The sequence below is a fragment of the Acomys minous genome, assembly GCF_964271855.1.
Source record: "Acomys minous genome assembly, chromosome: 6".
Lineage (NCBI taxonomy): Eukaryota > Metazoa > Chordata > Mammalia > Rodentia > Muridae > Acomys > Acomys minous.
In genome coordinates, this window is record NC_140487.1 from 120,319,524 (window position 1) to 120,339,997 (window position 20,474).

The following is a 20,474-nucleotide window of genomic DNA, read 5'->3' on the forward strand; positions in this document are numbered from 1 at the left end:
CCAAGGCCACACAGAGAAACCCTGTTTAAAAAAAAAAAAACAGCCGGGAGTGGTGGCGCACGCCTTTAATCCCAGCACTCGGGAGGCAGAAGTAGGCAGATCGTTGTGAGTTCGAGGCCAGCCTGGTCTACAAAGTGAGTCCAGGATGGCCAAGGCTACACAGAGAGACCCTATCTCGAAAAACCAAAGAACAAACAAACAAAAAAAAACCAAAAAAACAAACAACAACAAAAAAAAGCAGACTCTGTCTCAAAACAAAAATCTTTTTTTTTCCGAGACAGGGTTTCTCTGTGTAGCCTTGGCCGTCCTGGACTCACTTTGTAGACCAGGCTAGCCTCGAACTCACAGCGATCCGCCTGCCTCTGCCTCCCGAGTGCTGGGATTAAAGGCATGCGCCACCACGCCCGGCTAAAACAAAAATCTTAGAAGGATTCTTTTCTTTCTTTCTTTCTTTTTTCCAAGACAGGGTTTCTCTGTGTGGTCTTGGCTGTCCTGGACTCTTTGTAGACCAGGCTGGCACACCTTTAATCCCAGCACTTAGGTAGAGGGAGGAGGATCTCTGAGTTCGAGGCCAGCCTGGTCTGGTCTACAAAGCAAGTTCAGGACAGCCAAGGCTACCCAGAGAAACCTTGTCTCAGAAAAAAAGATGAAGAGAACCTTGCTCTGGGGCAGGCATGTGTCCCTAGGTACAGCCTTCAGCACCACATAATCCTAATGTGGAAGCCCAGGCCTATAATCCCAGCACTTGGGACAAAGCGCAGAGGTCAAAGAGTGGCAGAACTTCAAGATCATCTTTGGCTACATAAGTTCAAGGTCAGCCCAGGCTACTTGAGAACTGGTCAGGGGTAAAAAAATGTCATGGTTTGTTTTCTTCATAGGAAGTGGAAGAACTCATTATATAGAAAGATTTTCCATTGATATATGATATGATATGAATCTCAAAGGACACAATAATTTTACTATAATAGAACTTTAAACAAGCTGTTCCATGCCTGTGTGATCTTAACTATCAGGCTCCAAGGGAACCTAGGTGTCTTTTTTTCTTTTTTCTTTTTCTTTTTCTTTCTTTCTTTCTTTTTTCTTTTTTCTTTTTTTTTTTTTTTTTTTGCGAGACAGGGTTTCTCTGTGTAGCCTTGGCTGTCCTGGACTCTCTTTGTAGACCAGGCCAGCCTCGAACTCACAGCGATCCGCCTGCCTCTGCCTCCCGAGTGCTGGGATTAAAGGCGTGTGCCACCACGCCCGGCTGAACCTAGGTGTCTTTATCAACCACTCATTTAGGCCACAATGCCAGTTCTAGCTGGCAGAATATAAGTGTACCCGGATACAGGGCATGCGGATGGAGAAATAAAATAGATATAGGAAAAGATAGAAAAGATACAGCCAAAGAAAAAAGAAACAAAAAAGCCAAGTATTCAGGAGGACTAACAATAAATACTATAGGCCTGAGTTAATTTTTCTCAAATCTTTTATACAGTACCCATCCATGTCAGCCAGAAGATTCTTGGAACAGAAACAAATGCTACCAATTATTTTAGTTATCTATATGTTTAGACTTCTTTCATCTTAAGGCCAAAGAAATACATCAAGCTCCACATCCTGACCTGGAATTAATAATAGACTTTCTTTTTTCAAATAATATTTATTATGTACACAGTGCCCTGCCTGCATGTACACCTGCATGTTAGAAGAGGGCACCAGATCTCATTATAGATGGTTGTGAGCCACCATGTGGTTGTTCGGAATTGAACTCGGGACCTGTGGATGAGCAGCCAGGGCTCTTAACCTCTGAGCCATCTCTCCAGCCCAATAATAAACTTTCTTAACCAACAGAAGTATCTTGCCAAGTCTTCAAGGCTGTGTGAAAGTCTGTAAGCCAAAGTTGTAAGTCCTCTGGCCTGCTTCTGCTAAGCACTCCAGAAAACGGCTTCCAACACACAGAATTGCAAGCCAGTAAGATCGAGTCAAGGTTTGGGGAGGTCTAGAGGCTCTAGCTACCTGGGACCCCCCCTTCAGTATGTGGGAATGGTTTGTGTGTGCCCTGTTGGAACTTACCCGTATTGACATGTCAAGCTCTACCAAAATGGAGCCAGGATAGAGCCTTGTGCCTGTGAGAATTCATCAGAGGCACCCAGTTTCAAATATGACTTGCTTGGGGTGTGGGGGTTGTGTGCCTGATGACAGTTGCTCTCACCAAAAAAAAATAGCACCAACTCCTGCCACAAGTCTTTGCAACCAGTGAACCTTTCCCCACAGTGGGGAACTTGCGTTTACCTCCCCTTTAAAGGCATCCCCTCTTTGCCTAGTATACACCCATCTTAGCCGAGCACAGACACCCCAAGCTGCAGTGCTCTTTGTCCAGGTGTGATGGATTGCTCTCATAATCCAAACACTAGTGGTGGAAGTGGTGAGGGCTAAGGCAGGGGGATTACCAGGAGCTCAGTATGGACTACACATATTAAGATTTCTTGCCACTTGTGGTGGTGCAACTTTTTTGCTTGTTTTGGTTTTGTTTCGTTGTTTTTGAGACAAGAGTTTCTCTGTGTAGCCCTGGCAGTCCTGGACTTGCTTTGTAGACTAGGCTGCCCTTGAACTCCCAGAGATCCACTTGCCTCTGCCTCCCAACTTCTAGAATTAAAGGCCTGTGTCACCACAACTGGCTGGTAGTGCAGAATTTAATCCCAGCTCTTGGGATGCAGAGGTAGGTGGATCTCTGGGAGTTTGAGGTTAGCCTGGTCTACATAATGAGTTCCAGGAGAGTCCAGGCTATGTAGAGGCACTGTTTCAAAAACAAACAAACAAGCCGGGCGTGGTAAGCACATGTCTTTAGTCGGAAGGCAGAGGCAGGCAGATTGCTGAGTTTGATGCCAGCCTGGTCTACAAAGCAAGTCCAGGACAGCCAAGGCTACACAGAGAAGACCCTGTCTCAGAAAATAAAAAACAACAACAACATACAAGCAAGCAAGAAACAGCAAACACAAAGGACTTTTCACACGTTTATTTAAACAATGAACCCCCCCCTCCAAATCCAACGTACATAAAGAGCAGGGTAATGATTTTAAGGTTCATAGTGGCTAGCATGCAACAAAGTCGGACATTTAATCCCCAGTAGCATTACTAATGAAGCCACACCCCCACGGTGCAATAGGGCCAATCCCTTCAATCAAGAGGTCGCTATCAGCTATAGATGAAACGCAAGTCTGCTGAAGAAGTCTGTTCCGGGCAGTCAGCTGGGGCTTAGGTACCTGAGGACTAACAAGGAAGTACCTTAACTCCACCGAGCGCCTGTTGCTTTACTGATATTCAAGCATGCCATCAGGGACATCGTCCAGAATCTAACCTGCTCTCTGGGCAGAACTTGGATGAATAGGACAGATGGTGGGCTAATTCTCTGGGGCTCAGAGCTAGAGATGGAGGCGGTGGCTGCTGGTAGCTTGGGCCTACAAAGCTGCAACATGGTGTATTCCTTTCACCCTGTAGCCTGAAGGGGGTAAGAACACAGTGGCAAGCCGGGCGGTGATGGCCCATGCTTTTAATCCCACCGCTTGGGAGGCAGTGGCAGGTGGATCTCTGTGAGTTCGAGGCCAGCCTGGTCTTTAAAGTTGGTCCAGGATAACCAAGGCTACACAGAGAAACCCTGTCTTGGAAAAAACAACAACAACAAAAAGAACACACTGCTTTTTCTTTTTAACCCCCATCCATGAAGTAAACACCCTCAAGAGTTTCTTCCGAGGGTGAAGGCTACATAGAAAAACCCTGTCTTGAAAAACAAAACAAAAACAAAGCAAACAACAACAACAACAACAACAAGTTTCTTCATCTAGAAACTTCACCTCTTGTTTCCTGATACATGTGTCCCAAAGGACATCAACTCCTCAGGTCAACATTTCTCTTCCCTGTGGTTGCCTTTGCTGCCCTAACCCATCCCACACACACCCCCCACACCCCCCACCCCCGAGATCACAGGGTCTGCATTCTGAATCTGCTAGAAGGAATCGTGTTTTTGCAGACCACAGTACCCAGTTAGATGGGGGTATCTGGCCTGGTGCAGCTTGGGCGCCAGATTCAAATGGCCTGGTCTTCATAAGGTGGACAGGGAATGACGCTGAACCACACCGTCTTGGTGTGCTCTAGCGGCATCATCGGTTGGCTCAGCTCCTCACGAAGCTCTTCCAGCCTCTTGTAGTGGGAAGCGCCGTCGACACCGTAGACCTCCCAGGGGGTGGAGTACATCTCCAGGGTTAAGCAGCTCAGCTTGGCGGTGTGGCTGAGCAGGCGCTCCAGGACCGCCACGGAGATGGGATTCCTTAAGTAGTTGAACGTGGTGAGCTGGAAGCAGTTACTCAGGGCAGGCAAGAGGGTATCGAGCTGGGAGTCCAAAATCATACAGTTCTCCAAGTCTAGGGTCTTCAGGGTGTCTGCAGATCTCTCCAGCAGGACTCGGAGGTGGTCGGGACTTATGTTGGTCAGTGTGATGCCACTCAGGTTCAGGTGTTTGAGTTGTACGCCTGGACACTGGGCCAGGGACTTCATGTCTGAATCCAAGAGCTGGGAGTCAGTAATAAAGAGGGTTTTCAGGGGACCCTCCAGGTACCTAGGGAGAAACCAAGTGGTTAGTTGTTAACAGTTAGTGGTGGATAGGTTAGGGAGTTTTGGGGTACAGTGAATCATTTCCTCCTTGGTTGGTCTGTCCAATGATTAAGGATCAATATCCCAGTCTGCTGCCTCTTAGCATTTTGCTCACTCAAGTTCCCCTTTCTTATTTTTATTTTTATTTTTGGGGTTGTTTTTTTTTTTGTGTGACAGGGTTTCTTTGCATAACAGTACTGGATATCCTGGACTCACTTTTATAGACCAGGCTGGCCTCAAACTCACAGAAATCCACCTGCCACTGCCTCCCGAGTGCTGGGATTAAAGGCGTGTGCCACCACGGCTGGCTCAAGTTCCCCTTTCTAACCCAAGGCCTGGCACCATCACTGTGGAACTAGCTCAGCCCACAGCACCACAGCTCCTTTCCCTACAGTCAAAGCAGGTGACCCTAGCCCATCGCTAAATTGCTCCAACAAGAAAAAGGCTTTGTTGTTGCCTTTGTGGGGGGGGGGTTGGGTTTTTTGTTTTTGCTTTTTTTTTGAGACAGGGTTTCTCTGTGTAGCCTTGGCTATCCTGGACTTGCTTTGTAGACCAGGCTGGCCTTGAACTCACAGATCCACCTGCCTCTGTCTCCCGAGTGCGGGGATCAAAGGCGTGCGCCACCAGGCCTGGCTCTTTGGTTGTGGTCTTAAGGGGGAGTTCCCCATCCTTCCTCACCTGAACATCTGGTCCATTTGACCTTGGAGGAAGGAGACAGAATCCAAGGAGATCACTTGGAGGTAGCGCAGTTTGAGAAACTGAGAGGTGAACTGGCTGACCAGCTGCTCCTCCTCCTCAGGGGAAATGGAGGCAGGCACACAGATGTGAGAGAGCAGGAATTTGCGAAGATTTTGCATTTGGCCCATGTACGGAGCGAAGGCAGCCAGGGTGGACAGCTTCCAGGAACAGCACACTTCCATTTCCTCCATAAAGTCCAGGTCCAGCAATTCCATGACCGTCACGATGTTCTGGATGTCTACTGTGGTGATTTTCAGCCGCCTGCAGCCCAGGGACAGCACACTTTTCCTCCCTGCCACCCACAGGCAAACATAGGAGAGGCACGGATTCAAAGGAGTAGGCTTGAGGCACAGGTCTACAAACACCTTCAAGGTCTGCTTGGCCACCATCGGACCTCCCTTTTGTGGTCTTCTCTTACTCTTGCCCTCTGGATAGCAGGCCTCTCCAACCCATATATCCCAGAAGTCCATGTGCAAAGGCCGCAAATCCAGGACTCGCAGTTTGTAACTCCTGTGGGAGAAAGAAGTCTCAGATCTAAGAGGAGAGACCACCCCTCACCGTAACACTTTGTTGCTTCCAGTTTTCGAAACAGGGTGTCACGTCCACTACGAAGGCCAGACTGACCTCAAAATCTCAGTGGCCCTGCTTTATAGGCGGAGGGCTGAAATTATAGGCTAGCCATCTGCACAGAGTTTTATTTACTTATTTATTTGAGACAGGGTTTTTCTGTGCAGCCCTGGCTGTCTGGACTCACTTCGAGACCAGGCTGGCCTCGAACTCACAGAGATCCGCTTTCCTCTGCCTCCCGAGTGCTTGGATTAAAGGCGTGCGCCGCCACTGCCCAGACAGATTTCATTTCTTACTCCCAACATCACTTTCCTCCCTCTCTGTTCTTTCCATTTATCTTTATTCTCTGCATTCCTCCCTCTTGAATCCAGCCTACGCCCACTTCTAGCGCCTACGGGAAAAGGCAAGAGCAGGCATCCTCAGCCATAGCTACGTCTGTCCTAATACTCCTAAATCCTCAAAGCCTTGACCTAGATAGTCAGCAATGGTCCAAAGGCCTCTGAAATCCTCCTCACTGAGGCCAAGGTAAGCCTCTAACCTTCCTTCCACTCTCTCTAGTCTCCGTGACCCTAGCTCCTCTCTCTACCCTAGCCTCCCAGGCCTCTCTTTGCAGTCCCCGGTTTCCCTCACCTGGGGTGGCTCGTCTGGGCAAGCATTATGTCAATCCCATGCAGTACGATTTGTAGGCGCTCCAGGTGGGGTAGCTCCAGCATCCTCATCAGACCCCCCAGTGGGAGACAGGGGAAGGGCCAGGCCTGTAGAATTGCTCTCAGGACGTTAGCCTGTTTCTGAATGAAGGCATCCTTGAACAGCGGTGGGAAGAGCTCCATGGGCAGCTCCTGCAGAGCCGAGATGGCCATGGCCTCATCCCTCAGCACGCTCCGCACGGCCAGGGTCAGGAGTGTGGATGGCATGTACACGGTCATCCTCACAGATCCTTAGGGAGACGATCCTGAGGGAATTTCCAAGACAAGACAACCTTTTCAGGCCAAGGAGGCTTAAGAAACCCTTCTCTTCTCAACCCAGAAACAAACTCAGAGGTGGCCACGGCCACTGCTCTGGCAAAGATTCTCTGTATCCATCTTTTTTTCCAGAAAAGATCTTGTTGCTTGATGCCTTCCCACCATGCAATGCGCTCCAAGGAGCCTGGAAGCTTATTCTGATTTTTAGAAAAGATTTCTATCATTACCCAGGGCCCGGGACCAAGGATTGAGGATGTCCTGCGGACCAACACAGTCACAGTCTCAAGTTTTATCACTAGGAACAATTTAGAAGGCTATAAGATGTTTTTTTTTTCATTAGAGGGAGTGAGAGGGGGGAGGGGAAGCTAAGCAGTTGTGGCACCTACCTTTAATCCCAGCACTCATGGAGGTAGAGGCAGGTGAATCTCTGTGACTTCCAAGGCTAGCCTGGTCTCCAACGAGAGTTCTAGGACAGACAGGGCTATGAAGAGAAACAGCTAGGACAGACAGGGCTATGCAAAAAGCAAAATAAAACAGAACAAGTCTTGGACTGCTGACTTGTTCTCCTAGACTAGAGCTGGGTGAAAACGGTAGCAGATTCCCACTCCTGCCTAGGGATGCGCAGCCTCACAAAGCCACACACAGTTGGGAAGACACAGCACTGAGAGGTGTGAGAAGGTAAAGATCTAAAGATCGGCACCTGGTGGGGGGGTAGGTGGGTGGGGGATGAAGGAAGAAGTTGTGTTTGGATAATTTGGGTTCTGTTTTTAAAAAGGAACGAGGTGTGGGGTGTGGGGTGTGGGGGGTGTGGGGCGTGGGGGGTGGGGGTGTGTTTTTGGAAACTTTGGAAAACAGAGGTTACAAGAGGTCAAATTCTTTTCTCACAGCCTCTGGGACTTTGCCCAGGTCAGTCAACCCTGCCCCATCTATACATGACGCTCATAACTGCACCTGGCCCCTTGATGTTTTTAAAGTGGTAATAAGACCGGGCATGGGGGCACATGCCTTTAATCTCTGCACTGGGAAGGCAGAGGCAGGCGGATCACTGTGAGTTCAAGGCTGGCCTGGTCTACAAAGTGAGTCCAGGACAGCTAAGGCTACACAGAGAAACCCTGTCTTGAAAAACAAATCAGGGGATGGGGGGTGGGGTGGGGTGGGGTGGGGGTGGGGGTGGAGATCAAGGTCAGCCTCCGTTTCAGGGCAGCTGGGCTTCTTGAGATCCTGTGTAGCCTACCCCTCTCCCAGTAAACACAAACACAAAGAAAGGGAGACCTCCTGACTCCTACAGAACCTTCCTGCCTCCCCTCCTGTAAAGCCCATGTGCTTAGCACCTCCCCCTCACAAGACTTCCACTCTTGAATAGATGCTTCCTCTTAATTTTTTTTCCTTTGCCCCTATTCTTTTTAAATTTGAAAAAGGAGTGCTAGTTTCCAAGCATTTTTTTTTCAGGTTTTTTGTGTTTGTTTGTTTGTTTGTTTGTTTTGAGACAGGGTTTCTCTGTGTAGCCTTGGCTGTCCTGGACCTGCTTTGTAGACCAGGCTGGCCTCGAACTCACAGCGGTCCACCTGCCTCTGCCTCCCGAGTACTGGGATTATAGGCATGCACCACCACTCCCGGCTCCAAGCATTTTTTTCATACCCCATACCCTCTGGCTCTTCCGTTGTTCCCTTTCACACCCTCCCTTGCACTGCTGTGTCTTACACCCCATTGTCCACCTCTGCCTGTTTCCACCCCCACCCCCTCTTAGACCTTCTATTCAGCTTCCTAACCAAACACTGTGGATGGTTTTTGTTTTGTTTTGTTGTGAGACAGGGTTTCTCTGTGTAGCCTTGGCTGTCCTGGACTCGCTTTGTAGACCAGGCTGGCCTCGAACTCCCAACTATCCACTTGCCTCTGCCTCCTGAGAGCTGGGATTAAAGGTGTGAGCCACTACCCTGGCTCATGTGGATGTTTTCTATCTGGGCTGCAACTTGTTTTGTTTGGGTTAGGAAATGTAGCAATATCTTAGTTACAAAATTTTACATGGACATACAGAAGACTCCCACTGAGAGTAAATACTTAAAACTAGCTTGAAATCAACACAGAGCTGGGGACATTGCTCAGCAGGTGCTTCTCTTCTTGAGGACAAGAGTTCGATTCCCAGCACCCATATAATGACTCACAACCATGTAACTCCAGTTTCAGGGGGGTCTGACACCCTCTTCTGCCCTCTGTACCTTAGGAATTCTAATTCTTATTTGTTTTTTTTTTCCAAGACAGGCTTTCCCTGTGTAGCCTTGGCTATCCAGGACTCTTTATAGACCAGGCTGGCCTCAAACTCAAAGATCCACCTGCCCCTGCCTCCTGAGTGTTGGGATAAAAGGCATGTGCCACCACGCCCCGCTCCTCTTTCCTTCTCTATTTTGGAAAAATAAAGCAAAATTTTAATTTTACTACACACACACACACACACACACACACACACACACACACACACGTGCAAATATTTCCTTTCTAAAAAGCTGTCTCTTTCTAGGTTACCAGAGATGTATTTTTATTCTTAGATCTTTCTTAATATCACTCTGTTCTGTTTACTGATGCCTTTTATTTCTTCTCTTGGGGCAGACAGGGTTACATCTTTATGGAGAGGGTCAGGTGGATGGAGGATGGAGTTTCCTGTAGCAGAGGCTGGCCTTGACAACTTTGATGTAGCCAAGGATGACTTTCAACTTCGGATGTCATCTGAATGCTGGGATTGGAAGCCAGTGTTGCCAAACTTTATGGCATGCTTATACATACCAGACAAGCACTATACCAACTGAGCCACATCCACAGCTCTTCATTGTCACTATACAGAGCAACAACACAACAAATTTATCAATTTATTTTTTTTAAAAAATTGAGTCTTTTTTTTTTTTTCAAGACAGGGATTCACTGTGTAGCCCTGGCTGTCCTAGACTCAATTTGTAGACTAGCCTGGCCTCAAATTTACAGAGATCTGCCTGACTCTGCCTCCTGAGTGCTGGGATTACAGGCACGCACCACCATGCCCTGTTGAGAATTGAGTCTTATTACATGTATAACACAATGTAACAAATAAAATCCCCTTTTCACATAGTGCAAAAGTATAGTTATTGTTTGCTGCAGTCCTAAAGGGTTTTTACTGCCACGTGTACCTCAGAAGGAATGAAGAAAGGAAGAAAGGAAAATAAAGGAAAGAAAGAAGACTCTCTCTTTTTTTAAAGATTTATATTTTATATATACAGTGGTCTGCCTGCATGTACACCTGCAGGCCAGATGGGGGCACCAGATCTCATTATAGATGGTCGTGAGCCACCATGTGATTGCTGGGAATTGAACTCAGGACCTTTGGAAGAGCAGCAGTGCTCTTCACCTCTGAGCCATCTCTCCAGCCTCAAACAAGCTCTTTTTTTTTTTTTTTTAAAGCCAGCAAGATGGCTCAGTGAGCCGGGCGTGGTGGCACACACCTTTAATTGCAGCACTCGGGAGGCAGAGGCAGGCGGATCGCTGTGAGTTCGAGGCCAGCTTGGTCTACAAAGTGAGTCTAGGACAGCCAAGGCTAACATAGAGAGACCCTGTCTTGAAAAACCAAAAAAAAAAAAAAGATGGCTCAGTGAGTGAAGTCACTCAATCAGTAACCCTGAGGACCTGAGTTTGATTCCCCAGAACCCACAAAAGACCAGATGTGATGATACATATCTGTAATCCCAGATTCTGATACCCTCGTCTGGTGTCTGGCTTCTGCAGGCATCAGGCATGCATGCCCGTAAATAAAAATGAAATAAATCCTTCAAAGAGAAGCCAAACATAGACTTCAATTCTGAATCAGAGGTTTGCTACTCAAATTTAGAAATTTAGGAATTTCAAGATCAAAATAAGGTTTTGTTGTTGTTGTTGTGCGTCTTTTTTGTTTTTTGTTGGGTTTTGTTTTGTTTTGTTTTGTTTTTGCTGCTGCTGTTGTTTGGGGGGGGGTTGTTTGTTTGTTTGTTTTTGTTTTGTTTTGTTTTTTGAGACAGGGTTTTTCTGTGTAGCCTTGGCTGTCCTAGACTCACTTTGTAGACCAGGCGGGCCTCGAACTCACAGAGATCTGCTTGCCTCTGCCTCCCAAGTGCTGGGATTAAAGGCGTGCACCACCACCGCCTGGCTTTTTTTTTTAAATTGTTTTTATTTTATGTGCATTAGTTTTGCCTGCATGTATGTCTGTGTGAGGGTGTCAGATCTTGGAGTTGCAGACAGTTGTGAGCTGCCATGTGGGTGCTGGGAATTGAACCTGGGTCCTCCTGAAGAGCAGTTAGTGCTCTTGACCGCTGAGCCATCTCTCCAGCCCCCTGTTGTTTGGGTTTTTGTTGTTGTTGTTGTTGTTTTGTTTTTTGAGGCAGGGTTTCTCTAGGTTATCTTGGCTGTCCAGGACTCGCCTTGTAAGCCAGGCTGGCCTCAAACTCAGCAATCTGCCTGCCTCTGCCTCTCGAGTGCTGGGATTAAAGACATGCACCAGCATGCTCGGCTAGTTTTTTGTTTTGTTTTGTTTTGTTTTGAACCTCTCCTCTCTCCCTGTTTTACACCCTAATGAAAAACAGTTATATTACCCAGAATGTATTCTTTAGTAGAAACAAGGTTTTGTTTGGTTATTTTTTAAAGCATATTTCTTTTTTTCTTTTCTATTTTGGTTTTTCAAGCCAGGATTTCCCTGGCTGTCCTGGACTGACTTTGCAGACCAGGCTGGGCCTGGAACTCTCAGAGATCGCTAGCCTCTACCTCCCGAGTGCTGGGATTAAAGGCGTGGGTTTCTATGCCTGGCTTCATGTGGTGCTGGGACTCAAACCTAGGGCTTGTGTGTGCTAGGCAAGTACTGTACCAACGGAACCAGGAAGTTTCCCAGCAAGGACCCCTGTGGACCCGACAGTGACTTACCAGAGTTCCACCAGAATATGTAGCGAGAATGCTCTAGCTAGTGGCACCTCAACTTCCGGGCAGTGAGCAGAGGCTGGAACTGAATCTTCAGGTTCTGTTTTATGCAGAAAACCAGCGATCTGCAAAGGCAGAGGGTTAATCCCAGCTTAGATACCACAAAAACAGCATTCCATCCGTCTCAGCCAACTCCAGCCAGCAGTGGGGGTGGGGCGAAACAGGCACCCCATCATTTTAGAGCTCAGTCTTTTCTTTGGTCCTCTGCTCAGCCGCGTTTCTGAGACCTGGGGAGTCAGTGCCTTTCCTCTTCCCATCACTTGTACCTTTTTTCCCCTCTTGTAGGTCGGGGTCTCTTTCTATAACCTCTGGAGAGTTCTCTCCACCTGATTCCTAAACTTATGAAAATGCGCATACTTCCACCTCCTGAGTGCTGGGATTAAAGGGAAGACCACTACACCTGGCTCTTGTTTGTTTGTTTTGTTTTGTTTGGAGACAAGGTTTCTCTGTGTAGCCTTGGCTATCCTAGACTCACTTTGTAGACCAGGCTGGCCTCGAACTCACAGCGATCCACCTGCCTCTGCCTCCCCAGTGCTGGGATTAAAGGCATATGCCACCACCAGGCTTTAAATTTCTTACTATTATTAACTTTAAGGTCTCTTGAGCCAGGTATGGTAGCGCACGCCTTTAATCCCAGCACTGGGGAGGCAGAGGCAGGTGGATCACTGTGAGTTCCAGGCCAGACTGGTCTACAAAGTGAGTCCAGGACAGCCAGGGCTACACAGAGAAACCCTTTCTCAAAAAACAAACAAACAGGAGGAGAAGGAGGAGGAGGAAGGGGAGGGAGAAGGAGGGAAGCAGAGGAAGAGGAGGAAGAAGAAGAGGAAGAGGAAGAGGAGGAGGAGGAGGAGGAGGAGGAGGAGGAGGAGGAGGAGGAGGAGGAGATAAGGTCTCTAGGGTTCCAGGCTGGCCTCAAACTTGCCATGGAGCCAAGGATGACCCTGAACCTCTGAACCGCCTGCCTCTGCCTCCTAATTGCTGAAACTGCAAGCATGTGCCACCATGCCTGGTTTTATGTGGTGCTGGGGACCGAACCTAGGACTTGAGTATATTAGTCAAGTACTGTCCAAGTGGGCCGCCTCCCTCCCTGGCGCCCGTATCATTCTTTTAGACCTACACCTGTAATTCCAGCACGCCAACAGTCTGAGGAAGACTGAATGTGAGTACACAGTGAGACCCTGCCCCAAATTGTGTGGGCCTTTAATCCTAGCACTCAGGAGGCAGAGACAGGCGAATCTCTTGAGTTTGAGGCTAGCCTGGTCTACAGAGTGAGTTCCAGGACAGCTGTAGCTACACAATGAGACTCAAAAATTAATTAATTAGTTAATTAATTAAAAAGCAAAACAAGGGCTAGAAAAATGGCTCAGAGGTTAAGAGCACTGGTCTGCTCTTCCAGAAGTCCTGAGTCAATTTCCAGCATCCACCTATAATGAGATCTGATTGCCCTCTTCTGGCGGGCAGGTACACATGCAGGGAGAACATTTTATACATAACAACAACAACAAAATCTTTTTAAAAAGGGGGTGTAGGGTGGGGAGACAAACAGCAAAACTTCAGAAGCCTGGTAGTGTTGAGCAAAGTGGCAGGAGCCTTTCATCTCAGCAGAGGCAGGCAGATCTCCGGGTAGCCTGAGATACACGGTGACACCCTGTCTCAAACAACAACCACACCCTAGCCAGCCAGACAAATGATGTTTGCGACAATTTCTCAGGACGCAAACCTATCCTTAAGCTACCCCAGACCGTTCTTTTGTTTTTGTTTTTTCGAGACAGAGTTTCTCTGTGTAGCCCTGGCTGTCCTGGACTCACTTTGTAGACCAGGCTGGCCTCAAACTCACAGCGATCCGCCTGCCTCTGTCTCCCGTGTGCTGGGATTAAAGGTGCCCCAGACCGTTCTTAATCTGCTAGAGTTAAGGGCTCTTTACGCTGACAGTCATGGCTGCCTCGGGACGGTCAAAATACCTGCACCGATGTCTCCGTGCTGAACTCCAAAGGCCAGGGTTCTCCTACTGAAGCCAGCATGTAAAATACCCCTTTGTAGGCGGGCGTGGTTGGCACACGCCTTTAATCCCAGCACTCGGGAGGCAGAGGCAGGCAGATGGCTGTGAGTTTGAGGCCAGCTTAGTCTAAAAAGCGACTCCAGGACAGCCAAGGGTAACACAGAGAAACCCTGTCTCGGAATAAAATAAAAAAAAAAGAAAGAAAGAAAGAAAGAAAGAAAACTGCTCCTTTGTACCGCACTGCCCCATCAACTAGCAGAGATGAAGCCTCCTCCTCCACTGCTCCCCACCTCCTGCTTAGCCCCTCCCTTTCCCCTTCCGTAGCCTCTCCTCTTTCTGTTAAAAACAAGTCTGGGAATGGGGCTTCTTTTTTTTGTGTCTCTAGCCTGAAGGCTCCCTAGGGGGCAATTCAAAGATACGAATGTTTTAAAGTGTTCAGTAGTAACGAATCCTCAGCAGAAAACTAAGTCCTCTCTGTTGGAAAGGAACCTACGGAAACAGACTTCAAGCCCTCGTGTTGTGTTACTGCAGGAGCAACACAGTTTTTTTTACCTTTTACCTTTTATTTTGTTTGAGATAGGGTCTCCTATAGCCCAGGCTTGGCCTCCAACTCACTATGTAGCCAATGATCTTCACTCTGGATTCTTGTGCTTTATGGCAATGCTGGGATTACAGGTGTGTGCCATCTAGTCAGGTTTACAGTGTTGGAAATTGAATAATTGAATCCACATGTGAGGAGTTGCTGTCAACACCATGCCAGCAGTGTGGATCCAAGAGCCCTGAGAGGCCAGAAGGAAGTCCAACTCAACTGGACTCCTTAGCCTGGTTCAAATTTTGGCTTTTTTTTTTTTTTTTTTTTTTTTGAGACAAGGTTTCTCTGTGTAGTCTTGGCTGTCCTGGACTAACTTTGTAGACCAGGCTGCCCTCAAACTTACAGCGATCTGCCTGCCTCTGCCTCCCAAGTGCTGGGATTCAAGGCGTGTGCCACCACCGCCTGGCTCTGGTTCAAATTTTGACACCCAGTAGTTACGGTTTTTCTTCTTCTTCTTCTTCTCCTCCTCCTCCTTCCTCCTCCTCCTCCTCTTCTTCATTTTGTTCTTCTCCCCTCACCTCCCACAGACAGGTTCTCTCTGTGTAGCCTTGGCTGTCCTGGACTCACTATGTAGACCAGGCTAGCCTCGAACTCACAGAGATGCGTCTCCCTCTGCCTCCTGAGTGCTGGGATTAAAGGCGGGCACACCACACCTGGCTATTCTAGGTATATTTAAGGACAGCACAATTCAGAAGATTAAAAAAAGAAAAAGAAAAAACTTCCTGGTGATAATTAACACAATCCTGTATGCCCAATAAAGCTTAAGGCATGACTGTATAGTGACATTATCCGTAAAGATGAGTTTTATAGGTTGACATCTTAAGGGGGGGGGAGGGTCTGTTGTGGTCTCATCACACAGATAGCACAGAGATCACTGGGATACTAACCACGCCCCCTAGCTGCTGCTCCGAGCCTTCTGGGAAGAAGAAAACAGGTTAGCATCTTTCACTTTGAAGAGACAACCCTGTCCTGGTTCCTTAGTGCTTATCCGCAAGCACAAGCAGCACCTCTGTGTCACCTCTGTGTCTCTTACACCCAGGGCCTTCTTTGTTCAAGCTGGAGGGGCCAGGAAGCAATATTGATATTGAACCAAGGTATCAATATCAAATCACTATGTATGTTCTGTAGCTGTTTGGCCCCTTGTAGGGTCCAGCTTGACTCAAGGCCAGTCAGCCTACACTGAGGGTCCAGCTTGACTCAAGGCCAGCCAACCTATGCTGAGGGTCCAGCTGTATCTAAAAATCTTCCACTACCCCTATCTCTGGAATGTACTTACCCCTCCTAGCTAGCCTGCCTAAATTCTGCTTTTACAAAAAGATATAAAAAGCACTTGCGCCTGCTTTCAGGGGTCGGCAGCTTGAAAGAGCTTGTCAGACCTCGATGCGCATCGACTCAATAAAATTCCTGTGTGTATTGCATCGACATCGGACTCCGTTTCTCTCTGGGGACTCCAGGTATAGACTAGAGATCTCTCTGGAAGTCTCAGTCTTACAAAGCTGGGCAAGAGGTCTACCTCCAAGCTGTGCAGGGAGCCTGGTTTACACTTGAATGGCCCTGGGCAACCTTTGGGAGGCAGCCTGATGAGGCAAAGTGACTGTGTGGGGAGGTTTCCTGGAACTGGCAAATTTGCCAATGAAGGGGGAGTCTTGGGACCTGGGTTCCTATAGCTTTGCCTTCATGGGGACCCTGGAAGTTCCAGGATCTGTGAGACACCTCCTTTCTCATATGGCAAAACAGAGGGGGACAGGACAGCAAGTCATGTCCAGCTAGGACAAAGACCTTGTGGGATGGTGATGTTTTGCCTCAGAGTTCACGCATGAATTTCCCCAGCATCAGTGCCTCTAAATTCACCACCAGCCACACATAATGTCCAAGAACAAAACAGTCACTGAGGTGAAGATGAGGTTAAGAGTTTGGGTTTGAGGATGCACGCCTGTAATCCCAGCACTCAGGAGACAGAGGCAGGCAGATCTCAGTGAGTTCGAGGCCAGTCTGGCCTACAAAGCAAGTTCAGGACAGCCAAAGGCTACACAGAGAGACCCTGCATCAAAAAACAAAAACAAAAATTTTGGGTTTGATTTTTTTTCCCTTTTTTTGTTTGAGATGTGCCCCTGTAATCCAAGCTGGCCTCAAACTAGCAACGTAACCAAGGATGCCCTTGGACTCCTGATCTCCTGCCTCTGCCTCCTGAGATGACAGGCATGCTCCACTATGCTTGGTTTTACTTTGAATTATTCTCATATCCATTTTCCAGGGTTTATGGTAGGCACAGAGAAAATCTGAGTCAAAACCACGGAGCCTATGAAGTGGTGTCAAAGGGCCAAGGTGGGTGGGAGTGCTCAGCGCTCTCCTTCTGCATCCAAAAACCTGATTCCCAAGGAATTTTCCAGTGCTGGGTTCTACAGCTAAGATACCACTGTACCAAGGCAGAGGGAACTGTGACAGCAAAGGTTTCTCCATCTTGTCCCAGCTAAAACCATCTTTAGTTTCCATTCCCTGCCTTGAAAAGTCCCTTGGGAAAGTGGGAAAGCACCCCAATCCTGTCCTAGAAACTCAGGGTCAAAGTGTCCCAGCTAACTGCTTGCCTGCTTCCCCCTGCAACTGTCAACGAGAATATAGTTTTTCTGTGTTCTTTTTGTTTGTTTTGTTTTGTTTTTCGAGACAGGGTTTCTCTGTGTAGCCTTGACTATCCTGGACTCGCTTTGTAGACCAGGCTGGCCTCGAACTCACATTGATCCACCTGCCTCTGCCTCACAAGTGCTGGGATTAAAGGTGTGCGCCACCACCGCCTGGCTTATGTATTCTTTAAAGACTCCCTGTACTAGGTCCTAGAGAGATGGCTCAGAGGTTCAGAGCACTGCCTGCTCTTCCAACTCAGGTCCTGAGTTCAATTCCCAGCAACCATGTGGTGGCTCACAACCATCTATAATGAGATCTGGTGCCCTCTTCTGGCCTGCTAGCATACATGCAGGCAGAACACTGTATACATAGTAAATAAATGCATCTACAAACAAAACCCCAAAAACTCTCTGGGCATGGTGGGGCAGGCCCTGTCTTGAAAAACAAAGAAAACAGAAAACTACCTGTACTGTGCATGGGGCTGCTCTGCTATGTGAGGAGTGCTTCACTTCAGGCAGTTACCATCACCAGCTGGTTTACTACAGACTTTCAATTCTAACTTTGGGTCTTTACCTCATGACTAGGAACAGCTACTTGTGAATGGATTCTGCTATAGGTCTGGGAAATCTTTCATGGCTTTTAAAAAAAATATTTATTTATTTTAATTGCTTTATCTGCATGTATACCTGCATGCCAGAAGAGGGCATCAGATCATGTTATAAATGGTTGTGAGCCACCATGTGGCTGCTGGGAATTGAACTCAGGACCGCTAGAAGAGCAGGTGGCGCTCTTAACCCGCTGAGCCATCTCTCCAGCCCCAACTTTTTCTTTTTTTCTTTTTCCCCTTGACAGAGTCTCATGATATTCTGGCTGGAATGAAATTTATTATGTAGATTAGGGATGGCTATGAACTAATCTACATAATAATCTATATAATGCCTCTAGAATGCTGAGACTAAAATGTGTATGCCACTTCTACCCAGGCTGTTCTCTGTCTCTGTCTCTCTCTTTTTATAAACAGCGTTTCTCTGTGTGTAACCCTGGCTGTCCTGAACTCACTTTGTATACCAGGCTGGCATTGAACTCACAGAGATCTGCCTGCCTCTGCCATCACACCCGGCTGCAGGCTATTTTCTTAACTATGCCTGTAGTCTTTTATATCAAATATTAGCAGGTATAATTCCCCAGCTTTGGACTCTGTTAATTACCTTGTGCCTTGCTGTGTTAAAATACCTAATACAAACAACTTTTTTTAAAAAAAGGATCATTTAGCCAGGTGTGGTGGTGCACACCTTTAATCCCAGCACTTGGCAGGCAGAGGCAGGAGGATCTCTGTGAGTTCAGAGCCAGCCTGGTCTACGGAGTGAATTCCAGGACAGCTAGAGTTGGTACACAGAGAAACTCTGTCTTAAAAAACAAAAACAAACAAACAAACAAAAGGATCATGGATCAGTTAACTGCCTCAGTTAACCCAGTCTAGAAAGTATTTCGCAGTCATGCTCACAGGTGTGTCTCCTGGGTGATCCCAGATTCTGTCCAGCTGACAAGTCGATATTAGCTACTGGCTTGGTGGTTTGTTTTTTCAATTTTTCAAGACAGGGTTTCTTTGTGTAGCCTTGGCTGTCCTGGACGCACTTTGTAGACTCAAACTCAGAGATCTGCCTTCCTCTGCCTTCCAAGTGCTGGGATTAAAGGTGTGCGCCATCACACACTGCTTCAGGCTCATTGCTTCTATGTTAGAAATTACTATTAAACTTATTTAATAAGTGAAGACACAGATTCAGCAGTAACAGAACGATGGCCTCTTATTACACCTGGGGAAACCTTCAAGGATATCTGGTTTAGTGTTTTGTGTGTGTGTATTATTTTTATTTATTTTTTCTTCCAACAGGGTCTTATTGTGACAGAGCAAGAAAAGACAAAGATTCCTCCATCTTATATTCCTGATGAGACTCTATGACGTTTAACTAGACTTTGCTTTGGCTTCTGCCTCCCGAGTGTCGGGATTAAAGGCATGTCCCACCAGCCGACTCACTTTTTATTTTTCTTTTGTGTTTTTGAGACAGGGTTTCTCTGTGTAGTCTTGGCTGTCCTGGACTCACTCTGTATACCAGGCTGGTCTCGAACTCACAGCGATCCACCTGCCTCTGCCTCCTGAGTTCTGGGATTAAAAGCCGGTGCCACTATGCTTGCCTGAACTTGACCTTCTTGATGGAGAATTCCATGGAAAATTAACCAACTCTATTCTAGGAAGCAAAGGTCAGAATGTCCTAAAAACTTGTCTCAGTTTCTGTTGAACTGCCAGTCTGTGAGGAACCCCCCTCCAGCTAGCTGCATACCTTACCTTTGGTTATAATTGCTTGCTTCTGCTGAGCATGGTGGTGCATACCTTTAATCCCACCTCTTGGGAGGCAGAGGAAGGCAGATTGCTGTAAATTCAAGGCCAGTTTGGTCTACAAAAGTAAGTCCAGGACAGCCAAGGCTACTCAGAGAGAAACCCTGTCTCAAAAAAACAAGAAAAAACAAATTGCTTACTTCTACAAAGCGCCCCCTTGCACCTGCCCAGCAAGATGTCAGGACACAGTTCCAGCCTTTAAAACCTGGCTGTAGTATGTGTCTGAGTGGTCATCTCTGGTGGGCTAGTAACATCAGGTAGCCCAGGCTGGCCCCAAGTTCACTGTGTAGTTGAGGATGACCTCGAACTTCTGATCCTCTTACCTCTGTCAGCTGAGTGCTAGGATGAAGACGTACACACCTTGGTCAGTTCATATCATACTGAGAATAGAACCCAGGGTTTCACAGGTGCTGGGCAAGCACTCTGCCCGCTGAGCGCTGTCTCCAGCCCTTGCTCTTTTCACTGCAAGAGGACCTTATCTTCGAGTACCCCTACCCGTGGAATGTACTTATCCCTCCTAGCTAGCCTGCCTAAATTCTGCTTTTACAAAAAGATATAAAAAGCACTTGCGCCTGCTTTCAGGGGTCGGCAGCTTGAAGGAGCTTGTCAGACCTCGATGCGCATCGACTCAATAAAATTCCTGTGTGTATTGCATCGACGTCGGACTCCGTTTCTCTCTGGGGACTCTGGGTACAGACTAGAGATCTCTCTGGAGGTCTCAGTCTTACAATCTCAGAGAGATTATATAACTAGAAGAAAAGCCAGCCTTTAGGAGTGATCTCCAACCAGCCCAGCAGTGGCAGGCGTCTGGAAAATTTGTTAGAGCTGCAAAGGCAGTGACTCACCTTTATCCTACCGATCCAGAAACTATGCGATGGGCCAGTGACCCCTCCAGGGCATTCTAATGCTGGTCAAGGTGAGGGCCGGGAGTGGAACAGGAAAGGCCTCACAGGAGGGATGTTAGAAAAAAACAACCAAAAAACCCCACCCTGTCATCCAGACCACAGACTG

General features: G+C 47.5%; 1 protein-coding gene across 4 annotated transcripts; it reads right to left on the reverse strand.

Annotated features, from left to right (window-relative positions):
* Positions 1–2,980: 2,980 nt before the first annotated feature.
* On the reverse strand, positions 2,981–20,418 carry LOC311600475 (PRAME family member 12-like). 4 transcript variants are annotated; one of them, XM_084787215.1, is made up of 5 exons: positions 20,309–20,418; positions 11,805–11,923; positions 6,562–6,883; positions 5,305–5,874; positions 2,981–4,591 (listed from the first exon to the last, which is right to left on the reverse strand). In XM_084787215.1, exons 3-5 carry the CDS (start codon positions 6,855–6,857, stop codon positions 4,063–4,065), a joined length of 1,395 nt encoding a protein of 464 aa, XP_084643341.1. In that variant the 5' UTR covers positions 6,858–6,883; positions 11,805–11,923; positions 20,309–20,418; the 3' UTR covers positions 2,981–4,062. The 4 variants fall into 4 exon arrangements, with proteins under 4 accessions (XP_084643341.1, XP_084643342.1, XP_084643343.1 ...); XM_084787216.1 differs by lacking the exon at positions 20,309–20,418 and adding an exon at positions 14,417–14,469; XM_084787217.1 differs by lacking the exon at positions 20,309–20,418 and adding an exon at positions 14,094–14,117.
* Between the last annotated feature and the right edge of the window lie 56 nt (positions 20,419–20,474).

Excerpts from the sequence above, each read along its gene's own strand:
- LOC311600475 (XM_084787215.1), bottom strand. The coding sequence starts at position 6,857 with ATGACCGTGTACATGCCATCCACACTCCTGACCCTGGCCGTGCGGAGC. Across the intron at positions 5,875-6,561 it reads GCCCAGACGAGCCACCCCAG|GAGTTACAAACTGCGAGTCC; the intron begins GTGAGGGAAACC and ends TTTCTCCCACAG. Across the intron at positions 4,592-5,304 it reads CAAATGGACCAGATGTTCAG|GTACCTGGAGGGTCCCCTGA; the intron begins GTGAGGAAGGAT and ends GTTTCTCCCTAG.